General features: G+C 40.5%; 1 protein-coding gene and 1 long non-coding RNA gene across 5 annotated transcripts in view; one reads left to right on the top strand and one right to left on the bottom strand.

Annotated features, from left to right (window-relative positions):
* The window catches only part of LOC130267467 (uncharacterized), a 48,411-nt gene extending 34,744 nt beyond the window's left edge, over positions 1–13,667 (top strand). Inside the window, exons 2-4 of the long non-coding RNA XR_008843202.1 lie at positions 7,247–7,434; positions 11,423–11,567; positions 13,045–13,667. This is a non-coding gene — a long non-coding RNA (uncharacterized LOC130267467). The remainder of the gene's footprint in view (positions 1–7,246; positions 7,435–11,422; positions 11,568–13,044) is intronic.
* BLTP3B (bridge-like lipid transfer protein family member 3B) overlaps positions 1–15,498 on the bottom strand; it is a 154,509-nt gene that overhangs the window by 36,797 nt on the left and 102,214 nt on the right. For all 4 annotated transcript variants that reach the window (XM_056517317.1, XM_056517321.1, XM_056517319.1 and 1 more), the window contains 3 exons: positions 11,629–11,741; positions 4,508–4,649; positions 2,903–3,096 (listed from right to left, as the gene is read on the bottom strand). In XM_056517317.1, the coding sequence (XP_056373292.1) occupies positions 2,903–3,096; positions 4,508–4,649; positions 11,629–11,741 (449 nt within the window). The remainder of the gene's footprint in view (positions 1–2,902; positions 3,097–4,507; positions 4,650–11,628; positions 11,742–15,498) is intronic.

Here is a 15,498-nt window from a genome sequence, read left to right as displayed (position 1 = left end):
GATGGGAATTACAGATCATTTATAGTTGGTTGTGCTTTCCCTATAGGTTTTTTTCTAACTTTGCTTTGCAACTTAAAGGGGTTATCCAGGAAAAAACTTTTTTTTATATATCAACTGGCTCCAGAAAGTTACAGAGATTTGTAAATTACTTCTATTAAAAAATCTTAATCCTTTCAGTACTTACGAGCTGCTGAAGTTGAGTTATTCTTTTCTGTCTAAGTGCTCTCTGATGACACGTGTCTCGGGATGCGCCCAGTTTAGAAGCAAATCCCCATAGCAAACCTCTTCTACTCTGTGCAGTTCCCGATACAAGCAGAGATGTCAGCAGAGAGCACTGTTGTCAGACAGAAAAGAACAACTCAACTTCAGCAGCTGATAATTATTGAAAGGATTAAGATTTTTTTAATAGAAGTAATTTATAAATCTGTTTAACCTTCTGGAGCCAGTTGATATAACACATTTTTTTCCCCTGGAATACCCCTTTAAAAAGACTGCCAAACCTTCAAGTATGAAACCAGACAGAACATGGGGATTCCTGGGCAATGTGAGAGGAAATCATTCCGGGGGCCCACCTTCTGTTTAAAGGAACATTAACCTAAAAAAAAGAATGTTACTGAAACATAATATAGACTTGTTCCCCCATGGTTTGCCAATCTACAAGATTGTATATTCACTGCGCTGCCCGCTCCCATGATGGATATGGAAATGGTTTCCCTCTCACATCACTAGGACTTTAGGAGCCTGCCGGAGGGGAGCGCTCTGCTCTCTAAGCAGAGCGCAGTTGCCGCTGCTTGCCTACACCCACGAGGCAGCGGCTCCTACGCCGCGCTCAGTAAGCAGAGTGCTTATCCTAAACAGGATAATTAAATATTTGCATATTCATTACAGGGGCGGGCTAATTGGGGGAATATTGAGGAGGCAGGGGAGCACGGCGAGCCAGCTCCCCGCCTCCATTGTGCACAGTAGCACAACAGGAGTAAATAAACATCAATAACTCTGCAACTACTTCACCTATTATTGTTAGTACCCCTCTTTTTAAAGCTGTTCACTTGCACTATAATCCAGTATGTTGGGTTTAGTGCGGATGAACAGGTTGTCAGTTTCTCTTTGAAGGGGTACTCTGGTAGAAAAAAAAAAAAAAAATATATATATATATATATATATATATATATTTTTTTTTTTTTTTTTTAATAAACTGTCTCCAGAAAGTTGAACAGATTTGTAAATTACTTCTATTAATAAATCTTAATCCTTCCAATAATTATCAGCTGCTGAAGTTGAGTTGTTCTTTTCTGTCTGGTAACTATGCTCTCTGCTGACATCTCTGCTTGTCTCGGGAACTGCACAGAGTAGAAGAGGTTTGCTATGGGGATTTGCTTCTACTCTGGACAGTTCCCGAGACAGGTGTCAGAGAGCACTTAGAAAAGAACAACTCAACTTTAGCTGCTCATAAGTACTGAAAGGAATAAGATTTTTTTATTAGAAGTAATTTACAAATCTGTTTAACTTTTTGGAGCCAGTTTTTTCCTGGATAACCCTTTTCATCCTTCCATTAATACCACAGTGCTCTCTACTGACACTTCTGTCCTGGTCAAGAACTGTCCAGAGCAGGATAGGTTTGCTATGGGGATTTGCTTCTACTCTGAACAGTTCCTGACATGGACAGAGGTGTCAGCAGAGAGCACTGTGGTCAGACTGGAAAGAACTACACAACTTCCTCTGGAGCATACAGCAGCTGATAAGTACAAAAGGATTAAGATTTTTTTAATAGAAGTAACTTACAAATCTGTTTAACTTTCTGGAGCAAGCTGATATTACAAAAAAAAATTCCACTGGGATACCCCTTAAGTAATAGATTCTAGTAATAAATAATTGGCTCAGTAGGTAGGTCCATGGACTTTGGTGTGTCCATACAAACCTGGGACTCACTAGTGGTTAAAACCAATGCCGACATTGATCAATATTAGAACAAGTACAAAAATGACTACTGAAATTGTAAATACGGGCGGCCAAACAAAGCTCTGCGAAACGTTATCAGTCAACAACTGGGGGGCACTGGTGTAAGAAGCACTGGTTTAGGGGTCTTTAAGAAAATCTGTATTCCACAAGTACTCTTTCATATTACAACATTTCTGCAGGGAGTTTGTTAAAGGGGTACTCCACCCCTAGACATCTTATCCCCTATCCAAAGGATAGGGGATAAGATGTCAGATCGCCGGGGTCCCGCTGCTGGGGACCCCCCGCTGCTGCACCGCGCTATCATTACAGCAATGAGCGAGTTCGCTCTGCGCGTAATGATGGGCAATACAGGGTCCGGAGCATCGTTAAGTCACGGCTCCGCCCCTCGTGACGTCACGGCCCAGCCCCTCAATACAAGTCTATGGGAGGGGGCGTGGCAGTCATCACGTCCGCTGCCATAGACTTGCATTAAGGGGGTGGGTCATGATGTCACAAGGGGGCGGAGCCATTACATCACGCTGCTCCGTCCGCTGTATCGCCCGTCATTACGCACAGAGCGAACTCGCTCTGTGCAGTAATGATAGCGCGGTGCCGCAGCGGCGATCCCCGGGGTCCCCAGCAGCGGGACCGCGGCGATCTAACATCTTATCCCCTATCCTTTGGATAGGGGATAAAATGTCTAGGTGCGGAGTACCCCTTTAATCTGAAGCCTCCTGTATTACCATGCATGCTTCTCCATCATACGACGTCCCTGTAGCCCGGAAAAAAAAAAAAAGCCAAATGTTGTAAAATCATGACAAAAGATTTGACTGCGGGCCCAGTGAAGCGTTATAAAATATACATGATTTTTATCTATCATTTATGTCTAGATTCGCTGATCCATACGGAATATGAAGCTGAATTATTCAGTAGTGTTTGCGCAGTCGACACAGTGTCGTTTTACCTTCAGCATGAGGCAGTCTACCCTGATATCGATATGTTCATCTGACTTGGAGCTGTCGTTCAGCATGTACATTGCCATGAACTGGTCCACGCTCTGCCTCAGGTCCAGGATAAATTGGTTTAGCCATATAATGCTTCGCTCATCCACAGTCACCTGCAGGGCGTTCAGCTGTACATATAGGTTGGGACTTGGAACTATGGGTAACAAAACAATTTTAGGGTTAATTTAAGATTTTACGATCATTGCACATTAAACCTATTAGAAAATCTTAAAGGGGTACTCCGGTGCTAAGACATCTTATGCCCTATCAAAAGGATAGGGGATAAGATGCCTGATCGCGGGGGTCCCGCCGCTGGGGACCCTCGTGATCTTGCACGCAGCACCCCGTTAGAATCAGTCCCGGGAGCGTGTTTGCTCCGGGTCTGATTTCTGGAAATCACGGGGACGGAGCAGTGTGACGTCACGGCTCCGCCCCGGTGTGACGTCGCGCTCCACCCCGGTGTAACGTCACACTCCACCCCTCAATGCAAGCCTATGGGAGGTCTTCAAAATAGGGGGATTTTAAAAGTACTAATTTGGTTAAACATTTTGCTTTTTTTTTTTTTTAAGCGCAACAGTAATAGAAAAGTGTGTTATCATGGGTATCATTGTAATCGTATTGACCCAAAGAATAAAGAACACGTCATTTTTTTTTATTGTAAATTGTACGGCGTGAAAACAAAACCTTCCAAAATTTGCAAAATTGCGGTTTTCATTTTCATTTCCCCACACAAATAGTGTTTTTTTGGTTGCGCCATACATTTTATGGTAAAGTGAGTGATGACATTACCACGGACAACTGGTCGCGCAAAAAACAAGCCCTCATACTAGTCTGTGGATGAAAATATAATAGAGTTATGATGTTTTTGAAGGCGAGGAGGAAAAAATGAAAACGTAAAATTGTCTGAGTCCTTAAGGCCCAAATTGGCTGAGTCCTTAAAGGGTACTCCACCGAAAAACATCTTATCAAAGGATAGGGGATAAGATGTCCCAGCGATCTCTGGTGCGGCACCCTAGTCATCTGGGCATAATTGGTGACTACATCCGCCACGCCCCCTCCATTCATGTCTATGGGTGGGGGGCGTGACGGCTACATAGTAGCCGTCACGCCCCCCCACCCATAGACATGAATGGAGGGGGCGTGGCGTGGCGGCATGGCTCAAAACGCGTTGACATTGATATAATGCAAGCTCTGGAAGTAGATGTTTTAACTACAGCCGTTGGCTGTTCGGGCATGCTGGGAGTTGAAGTTTTGCAACATCTGGAGGGCCACAGTTTGAGACCACTGCTGTAACACAACATGAGTTTTTGGAGGAACATTGTAATAGTAAATGTGTAAAAAAATAAAATAAAATAAAGTGTATATACGAATGACGTAAGGACTAAATTTGCACTATTTTAATACACTAGGGGCATGTTGCGCCATTTTTGCCATCGTGTATATCTGATGTATTTTTTCAGGTTCCAACCTATTTGCTCCTATCTACAGGACACAACTCGTAAACCCAATACTGATGTTATCTTCAGGGCTGCCGATAAATTGTTCAGAGAAAAAGCCGTTCTTACTGGGGAAATTCTTTCCATCTGGGAAATAATATTCAGTAAATTCAATATGAATCGCAGACATTTCCTGGGGAAGATACAAGCTCTTCTTATTGCAGGAAATCATAGTTTTAGGGGAAGATCGACACTGTTCGGCTGTGGACACCTGCAAGACAAAACGTTTATAACATTCATGTCAGAAAATGTAACTGAGAAAATAATAAATATATATTAAATTTTTTTATATATATATATATATATATATATATATATATATATATATATATACACATACACACACACACACACAGTATATACATATATTCTACATATATCTATATATATCTACATATATAGAGATATAGATATATATATACACATACTGTATATATATATCTACACTACATATATACAGTCATGGCCGTAAATGTTGGCACCCCTGAAATTTTTAAAGAAAATGAAGTATTTCTCACAGAAAAGGATTGCAGTAACATGTTTTGCTATACACATGTTTATTCCCTTTGTGTGTATTGGAACTAAACCAAAAAAAGGGAGGAAAAAAAGCAAATTGGACATAATGTCAACAAACTCCAAAAATGGGCGGGACAAAATTATTGGCACCCCTTCAAAATTGTGGATAAATAAGATTGTTTCAAGCATGTGATGTTCCTTTAAACTCACCTGGGGCAAGTAACAGATGTGGGCAATATAAAAATCCCACCTGAAAGCAGATAAAAAGGAGAGAAGTTCACTTAGTCTTTGCATTGTGTGTCTGTGTGTGCCACACTAAGCAAGGACAAAAGAAAGAGGAGAAGAACTGTCTGAGGACTTGAGAACCAAAATTGTGAAAAAATATCAACAATCTCAAGGGTACAAGTCCATCTCCAGAAATCTAAATCCACAGTGCGCAACATTATCAAGAAGTTTGCAACCCATGGCACTGTAGCTAATCTCCCTGGGCGTGGATGGAAGAGAAAAATTTGAAAGGTGTCAATGCAGGATAGTCCGGATGGTGGATAAGCAGCCCCAAACAAGTTCCAGAGATATTCAAGCTGTCCTGCAGGCTCAGGGAGCATCAGTGTCAGCGCAAACTATCCATCGACCTTTAAATGAAATTAAACGCTATGGCAGGAGACCCAGGAGGACCCCACTGCTGACACAGAGACATAAAAAAGCAAGACTCTGGCACTGGGGGGCCTTGAATGTGTACAAGGCATCATGAAATCTGAGGATTACCAACGGATTTTGGGTCGCACTGTACAGCCCAATGTCAGAAAGCTGAGTTTGTGTCCGAGATCTTGGATCTTCCAGCAGGACAATGTAAGAAGCTTATTGATGGTTATAGGAAGCCACTGATTTCAGTTATTTTTTCCAAAGGGTGTGCAACCAAATAATAAGTTAAGTGGGCACTGTCATGAAATCTAAAAATTGATATGTTGTAGTACTTAAGTACTACAACATATCTCTAATATACTTTAATTAAAAAAAGTGATTTTAAACAAGTTTAAAATCACTTTTAAATTCGGCCACTAGGGGTCGCCCTCCTAGTGGCCGAATGCATTCTACAGTGACGTCACTACTGGATTTCGACTCATTTCAGCCTGGCAATGAGTCGAAATCCAGTCACTGCGGTGCTCGCTCCCGCCTGTCAATCAGACAGGCGAGAGCGAGCACGCTGATAGCTGGGGCTGCGCGCATTGGCCAGCTCCACTGGCCTCGCGCGCGGCCCCGCCCACCCCCGTTACCCTGTCCGGAGGCCATTACCCTGTCCGGAGGCAGCTCATTGATCCTCCGGTAAGTCTTCACCACTGGAGAAATGGGGTGGGGGAAGCGGGGTTCGGGGGAGCGCCGCCGCTCAGCACTAGAGGTATAGGGGGTGGGGAGCGGAGTTCGGGAGAGCGCCGCCACCGCCGCTGCTGCTCCCGAAGTAGCACTGCTGCGCTAATAAAGTTATTGTTTTCACGACAGGGTGCCTCCAGCTGTTTCACCACTACAACTCCCAGAATGCCCTGACAGCCAGTAGATGTCAGGGCAAGCTGGGAGTTGTAGTGGTGAAATAGCTGGAGGCACCCTGTATAGTGAGCTAAGGGCGGAAGTGCCGGCCCCAGCAGGCATCAGTGACGTGGCGCCTGCTGTGGAAGTCTGCCTGGTAGTGAGTACACTACCAGGCAGACAAAAAGGGATTTTAATATAGTAAAAAATAATGTAAAGGGAGGGAGGGGGTTAGGGAGAGATGGGCAATAGGCAGGGACAGAAAAAGAAAAAATGGATGGTGGGAGCTACCCTTTAAGGGTGCCAATAGTTTTGTTCAGCCCATTTTTGGAGTTTGGTGACATTATGTCCAATTTGCTTTTTTCCTCCCTTTTTTGGTTTAGTTCCAATACACACAAAGGGAATAAACATGTGTATAGCAAAACGTGTTACTGCAATCCTTTTCTGTGAGAAATACTTCATTTTCTAGAAAAATTTCAGGGGTGCCAACATTTACGGCCATAACTGTATATAATAAAAAAAAAAAAATATATATATATATATATATATATATACTCAAAATAGAAACCGCTACCATATTGAACCTCTCAGCATCCACAAGTTGTTAAATGAGTTATCTATATATAGCATATCACGACAAAAATACCCTTTTCATAATTTTTTGCTTCCATATTTCCCTCTATGTGCTGCTAGGGGAGGGCTTTGAGTAAAATCAGTCTCCTTCCCCTTCTGGCAGCTGACAATAAAGTCCCTTTTTTACTTCCCTTTCAGAAGGAGTCTTCTCTGCTATGTTACTACAGAGGCTCTACTCCTTCCTTGAAAAGCAGCCAGAAAGCTATTTCTATGGCAGCTCCAATAAGAGTAGAGGATCACTATACACAGACCTGGCTTTAGGCGAGTGCGTGTCCTCCAGCCTCAGCTCAGAAGGTGGACGTACACACTTTTCATCCACTACGACAGTATGTATGCAAATATCATAACTCTTGAGAGAATTTTTAAACAACATGTAAATGTATTGTTCACATTTATGATCTATACAATAAATATAATGTTCAACTACTTCTACTTCTTGGAAAAATATGATAATATTGATACATTTAAATATATAATAATATAGAATATATAGCAATAATATATTATTAGTTATTAATCATGCATATATACAGAATATACACACACACACATAGATATATAGAAGATAGCTAGACAACAGATGGATAGATAGATATGATTATAAATAGATAGATATGATAGATAGATAGATATGATAGATAGATATGATAGATAGATAGATAGATATGATAGATAGATATGATAGATAGATATGAGATAGATAGATAGATATGAGATAGATAGATAGATATGAAATAGATAGATATGAGATAGATAGATAGATAGATATAGGAAAGATAGATAGATAGTTAGATATGAGATAGATAGATATGAAATAGATAGATATGAGATAGATAGATAGATATGAGATAGATAGATAGATAGATAGATAGATATAGGAAAGATAGATAGATAGATAGATAGATATGAGATAGATAGATAGATATGAGATAGATAGATAGATAGATATAGGAAAGATAGATAGATAGATAGATAGATATGAGATAGATAGATAGATAGATATGAAATAGATAGATATGAGATAGATAGATAGATATAGGAAAGATAGATAGATAGTTAGATATGAGATAGATAGATAGATAGATATGAAATAGATAGATATGAGATAGATAGATAGATAGATATAGGAAAGATAGATAGATAGTTAGATATGAGATAGATAGATAGATATGAAATAGATAGATATGAGAGAGATAGATAGATAGATAGATAGATATGAGATAGATAGATAGATATGAGATAGATAGATAGATATGAAATAGATAGATATGAGATAGATAGATAGATATAGGAAAGATAGATAGATAGTTAGATATGAGATAGATAGATATGAAATAGATAGATATGAGATAGATAGATAGATAGATAGATAGATATAGGAAAGATAGATAGATAGATAGATAGATAGATATGAGATAGATAGATAGATATGAGATAGATAGATAGATATGAGATAGATAGATAGATATAGGAAAGATAGATAGATAGATAGATAGATATGAGATAGATAGATAGATAGATATGAAATAGATAGATATGAGATAGATAGATAGATAGATATAGGAAAGATAGATAGATAGTTAGATATGAGATAGATAGATAGATAGATATGAAATAGATAGATATGAGAGAGAGAGATAGATAGATAGATAGATAGATATGAGATAGATAGATAGATAGATATGAGATAGATAGATAGATATGAGATAGATAGATAGATATGAGATAGATAGTTAGATAGATAGATAGATAGATAGATAGATATGAAATAGATAGATATGAGATAGATAGATAGATAGATAGATAGATATGAGATAGATAGATAGATATGAGATAGATAGATAGATAGATAGATATGAGATAGATAGATAGATAGATAGATATGAAATAGATAGATATGAGATAGATAGATAGATAGATAGATATGAGATAGATAGATAGATATGAAATAGATAGATATGAGATAGATAGATAGATAGATATGAGATCGATAGATAGATAGGAGATAGATAGATAGACACACACACTTGCAAAAATGGGAAGACAAAAAAATAACACACACACAGTATAGATACAATGCCAACCCAAACATTAAAAAATCTATTATATGCACAGAAAAAAAAAAAAACAACAACATTGCATATACCAACTCAAACCATGTGCGCATATTTTTTCTCTCCCACCCAAAATATATAAACTAAAAATCCACAAAAATAAAGGTGAGACCATAGAGGAGCACAGCAGTAAAGGAATATTCATATGGCCAAAGCCCGTATTGTTTTTGACAAGGAAAACACGGATTTCTGCATTAAAAAGACATGTGGGGTCCCTGTTTTAATGGGAAAAAAAGCTGCTCCTCCAAATACAATATTCCATAAAGAGAGGAATGAGGCAATACAAATAAATGACAGCCGTTCAGGACCCTCGTCTGTCAGGATCTCATATGTCTCTATTCTGCGCTCGGATTCCTCTGGAGTCTCTTCTCATCATCCAGCAATCCATAAATCCCATCTGCTAGAAATTACATTCTTGGAGGAGGAGGGATGCTGGGGGGCAGATAGGATATGGAAGGGAAAAATGCATCTATAGATTTTACATTAGACGTAAACGCTCAGGGATAATATATATATATATATATATATATATATATATATATATATATATATATATCGCTCACGAATGATAAATTTAACTTAACCCCTTATGGATGCTACCTATTTTGGCCTACAGGCAGTAGCAAATTTTTTTTTTACTTTATTTAAAGGGGTACTCCACTGCTCAGCATTTGGACGTCACGGCGCCGGGAGCTCGTGATGTCATAGCCCTGCCCCCTCATGACATCATGTCCTGCCCTCTCAATGTACGTCTATGGGAGGGGGCGTGACGGCTGTGACATCATAGCTCCACCCCTCGTGACGTCACGCCCCACCCCCTCAAGGGGGCTGGGCTATTATATCGTGAGCTCCCGGCGCCGGCTCCAGCATTCGGAAACAGTTTGTTCCAAATGCTGAGCAGCAGCGGAGTACCCCTTTAATCCCTAACTTTCTAGAGTCGTGAATTTTTTAAATTTTTTTTTTCCCATCAACTTAGCTTGTTTACTTTGTGGATTAGTTAAATTTTTATAATAGCACCATTGGAATACCAATTTTTATCTATCTATATATATATATATATATATATATATATATATTAAAGGGGTTAACTTTTTTTTTATATATCAACTGTCTACAGAAAGTTATACAGTTTTGTAAATTAAAAAATCTATTAAAAAATCTTAATCCTTTCAGTACTTATGAGCTGCTGAAGTTAAGGTTGTTCTTTTCTGTCTAAGTGCTCTCTGATGACACCTGTCTCGGGAACTGCCCAGTTTAGAAGCAAATCCCCATAGCAAACCTCTTCTACTCTGTGCAGTTCCCGAAACAAGCAGAGATGTCAGCAGAGAGCACTGTTGCCAGACAGAAAAACAACTCAACTTCAGCAGCTGATCATTGTTGAAAGGATTAAGATTTTTTAATAGAAGTACTGTAATTTACAAATCTTTTTAACTTTTTGGATCCAGTTGATCCAGTTTTATCCTGGAATACCCCTTTAAGTACAGGTTACAGCATCAAAGCGAAAGCTGTAAAATTTATTGGTTCCCCAGTGTGCAACATTTCGGCTTATAATAAGCCGAAACGTTGCACATTGGGGATCCAATAAATATCACACCTTTCTACTTTAAAGGGGTACTCTGCTGCTCAGCGTTTGGAACAAACTGTTCCAAACGCTGGAGCCGGGAGCTCGTAACGTCATAGCCCCCTCAAGACATCACACCCGCCCCCTCAATGCAAGTCTATAGACTTGCATTGAGGGGGTGGGGCGTGACACCATGAGTAGGCGGGGCTATGACGTCACGAGCTATCGGCTTCAGCGTTCACAACAGTTGGTTCCAAACGTTGAGCAGCGGAGTACCCCTTTAAATCTGGAGTCTTTTACTTTGATGCTGTGACCTGGACTTTATCAAATTTGGGATTCTGGATTGGTTATCCAGATGGTTACTTACAAAGGGATCTAGCCCTTTGCTGTCCTCTTCTTTATTTATATTTATATATATATATATATATATATATATATATATATATATATATATATATATATATAATATTATATTTATTTATGTATTTATTTATGTATTTATTTATTTATGTATTTTCTTTATTTATTTATTTTTTATTTATTTATTTTTATATTTTTATTATTATTATTATTATTTTATTGATAATAAAATATTTTGTTTTCAATAATTATTATTATTTTTTTTTTTACTTCTATTAGCTTTTCTTTTAGTTCACATTGGATTTGCAATAGGAAATCCATACCACAAACCCACAGTGAATCCACCACATCGGAACACTTACCGCTCCATAGACCTGTATGGAAGAGGCATCGGCTAAATGACACCGTACATGTTAGCATACAGGTAAAAAAATACAAAAGCAGAATAAAAAGCGAGGATGCTTGCAATATAATAGGTCACTCACTTGATAGATGTTGAAGTCAGCGAGTCTAACCACAAAAGAGCTGGACATTAGCTTGGCTTTTAGCTGCTCTAATGTTTCTATTGAAAAAAAACTTTTGCTGCTGGATTCAGGCCCTGAAAAGACAAAAAGGAAAAAGAAAATGTTACAGCGGCCATAAATATCAATATATACGCATCTCCATACAGATCAGTTATTTATTGATTGATTGATGGATGGACTGATGATGGATATTGCTTTATTTATTTATTTTAAAAAAATCTATTTACACCCTGTATTAGAAATTTCCGTATATACTCGAGTATAAGCCGACCTGAATATAAGCCGAGGCCCCTAATTTCAACCCAAAAACCCAGCAAAAGTTATTGACTCTATTATAAGCCTACGGTGGGAAATACATTCCCCCCCCCCCCCCCCGGTCATCATCCAGACCCCCGTCATTAACATCACCCTGTCATCATCCAGACCCCCGTCATCATCCAGACCCTGCCCCCCCCTTCATCATGACCTCCTGTTAATCCCTTCAATCAGTGGTCTTCAACCTGCGGACCTCCAGATGTTGCAAAACTACAACTCCCAGCATGCCCGGACAGCCATCGGCTGTCCGGGCATGCTGGGAGTTGTAGTTTTGAAACATCTGGAGATCCGCAGGTTGAAGACCACTGCCGGGCCTTCGTCATCATCCAGACCCCCCCCCCCCCCCTTTAGTTTTCTACTCACCTCCCCTTGGTGGGAAGGAAGGGTGAGCTGGTCCGGGTCATCTATGCTGCAGGAACCGTCCGGTGGGGAGGGTTAGTCGTTCCGGGCTGTCCATCTTCACCGGGAGGCCCTATTCTCCGTTCCGGGACGGCCCCGGACTAGTGACATTGCCTTGACGACGACGCACAGGGACGTTCATGCGCAGGGACGTGCCTGTGCGTTGTCGTCAAGGCAACGTCACTAGTCCGGGGCCGGCCCGGAGCGGAGAAAAGGGCCTCCCGGTGAAGATGGACAGCCCGGAACGACTAACCCTCCCCAACGGACGGTCCCTGCAGCATAGATGGCCCGGACCAGCTCACCCTTCCTTCCCACCGAGGGAAGGGGAGTAGAAAACTAAAGGGGGGTCTGGATGAGGACGAAGGCCGCAGTGGTCTTCAACCGATGGCTGTCCGGGCATGCTGGGAGTTGTAGTTTTGCAACATCTGGAGGTCCGCAGGTTGAAGACCACTGAGAAGGGATTGACAGGCGGAGAGTTCACTCGAGTATAAGCCGAGGGGGGTGTTTTCAGCACGAAAAATCGTGCTGAAAAACTCGGCTTATACTCGAGTATATACGGTACATTGAAAACATTTTACATATGGAATTTAATGCAGATGTAAAATAACTTTCTGAATACATCACATTACTTATTCTGTTCTAACCCTGTATTTTACTTCACAGCTGAAATCCCAATTCTACAGGCTTCTGAGGATTTCTCACTGGATCAATATAGGGATTTACTCTGGTGATTTGTACTGTGGGAAGTTTCATCTTTAACCCCTTAAGGACCAGGCCCATTTTATTTTAGCATTTTCTTTTTTTTCCTCCTCGCCTTCTAAAAATCATACCTCTTTTCTATTTCCATCCACTGACCCATACGAGGGCTTGTTTTTTTTACATCACCAATTTTACTTTGTAATGACATCACTTATTTTACCATAAAATGGACGGCACAAGCCAAAAAATATTATTGATGTGGAAAAATTGAAAAGAAAACCGAAGTTTAGCAAATTTTGGAAGGTTTTGTTCTCATGCTGTACACTTTATGGTAAAAACGACATGTTTTCTTTATTCTGTGGTTCAATACGATTAAAAATGATACCCATGTTATATGCTTTTCTATAATTGTACCGCTTTAAAAAAAACTATTTTAACAAAATTAGTATGTTGGAAATTGCCCTAATTTGACCACCTATAAATTTCAAATTTTTCAGTATATGAGGTGATATGAGGGCTCATTTCTTGCACCGTGATCTGTAGTTTTTATCGGTACCACTTTTGCTTAGGTTTTACTTTTTATTCATTTTTTTATTTTTTTTTGGAATAAAATGTGACAAAAAAGTACCAATTTTGGACTTTTTTTTTATTTTTTACGTTTACGCCGTTCACCATACGGGATAATTAATATATTTTGATAGCTCAGACTTTTATGCACGCAGCAATACCAAATATGTTTATAAAAAAATTTTTTACGCTTTTTGGGGGATAAAATGGGAAAAACTGATGATTTACATTTTTATTGGGGAGGGGATTTTTCAAATTTTTTAAATTTTGTAATTTATTTTTTACACTTTAATAGTCACCATGGGGGACTATTTATAGCAATCATTTGATTGCTAATACTGTTCAGTGCTATGCATAGGACCGATTAGTGTTATCGGTCATCTTCTGCTCTGGTCTGCTCGATCTCAGACCAGAAAAGAAGACCCCTGGAGACTGCCGGAGGCAGGTGAGGGGACCTCCGGCCGCCATGCTGGATGATCGGATCCCCGCGGCAGCGCTGCGGGCGATCCGATCATCCATATAAAAGTACTGCACTGCAGCAGATGCAGTGATCTGTATTTATCACAGCATCTGAGGGGTTAATGGCGGACATCCGCACAATCACGGATGTCCGCCATTACCGGCGGGTCCCTGGCTGCTGATAGCAACTGGGACCCGCCGCGCATGACGCTAGCAGGTCAGACATCTTATCTCCTATCCTTTAGATAGGTAATAAGATACCAAGGGGCGGAGTACCCCTTTAACACCAGGCATTGTACAATGAGCTTATAAACGTTCTTAACTAGACACATACATAGATATACTAGATGACTATACATACAGATATATTCAATTATTATACATACATAGATATGTGTTGCTGTACCTTCAGACCCAACCAACTAGCTAAAGTCTATGGGGAGCACATGGTTAGTGTGTTTTGTCACCTGTTCACACTGGTGCTGTGCGGCGGCCGTTGCTGTGGGGTGGCACGGCCTAGCATCTGGTCGGGTGGCACCAGGGCTGCTCTGCCAATGGGTCATTCCCTTTGTGGGTAGTGGCGTGGAGGCGGAGGTGGTCGCTGCTCGGTGCACTATTTTAGACTGTTGAGACCCAATTAGCTCCTAGCAGGCTATAACTACCCCTCCCCCTTATTACAATAAATAATTAAATAATAACTGACACAACAACAATTCAACTTTTTTATGGGTGGGGATCGGCCACAGCTTTATTTATAAAATTACTTATATAAATAACAATTTAACTGTAACAAAGACACCGATTGGCTTCTTGCCAACCCGAGAGGTGCTGCCACACTGTCCTGTGTGGAGGTCTACCCTGGGTTGACCCCGCTTTCACCGTCTTCTTACCACCAAGCTGTGACTTACAATAAACAGAGATACAAAAAGGGAGGGAGGGAGGGCAAAACTCCGGGTCCTGGGCAGATTGAGGGGGGAAGGGAGGCACCACAGCAATAAATACCCAGGGGAGGGCTCCTGAAAGCCCGGCAAACTATTAAACCCCTGATTGGTGCACTCCTTCCCCCCCACCCATGGGACATACCACTATAGTTACCAACAAGTTTTTACAGGCGGGGGAGGGGGCTAAAAAACCTTGCCTGTATATTTCTTAACCCCTTAACTGCTCACCAGTCAGGGGACAAGTTAGTTATGCACAGCTTGCCCCTCCATTCTAGGGATGTTAGGGACCCGCTACTTACAGGTGGCCGTGACGTGGCTAGTGGGCTTGCACTTCATGATCATTATCTACACTAAGCACCTATTAGTTTAGTACATTTTGCTGAGAAGCCTAGGATCACTGTGCAAGATGTAGGCGTGTGGCCATGTCTTTTTTTTTTTTTTTTTTACTCTA

The sequence above is a fragment of the Hyla sarda genome, chromosome 4, assembly GCF_029499605.1.
Source record: "Hyla sarda isolate aHylSar1 chromosome 4, aHylSar1.hap1, whole genome shotgun sequence".
NCBI lineage: Eukaryota > Metazoa > Chordata > Amphibia > Anura > Hylidae > Hyla > Hyla sarda.
Note: the sequence above shows the minus strand (reverse complement) of the source record. Positions and strands in the feature narration are given on the sequence as shown.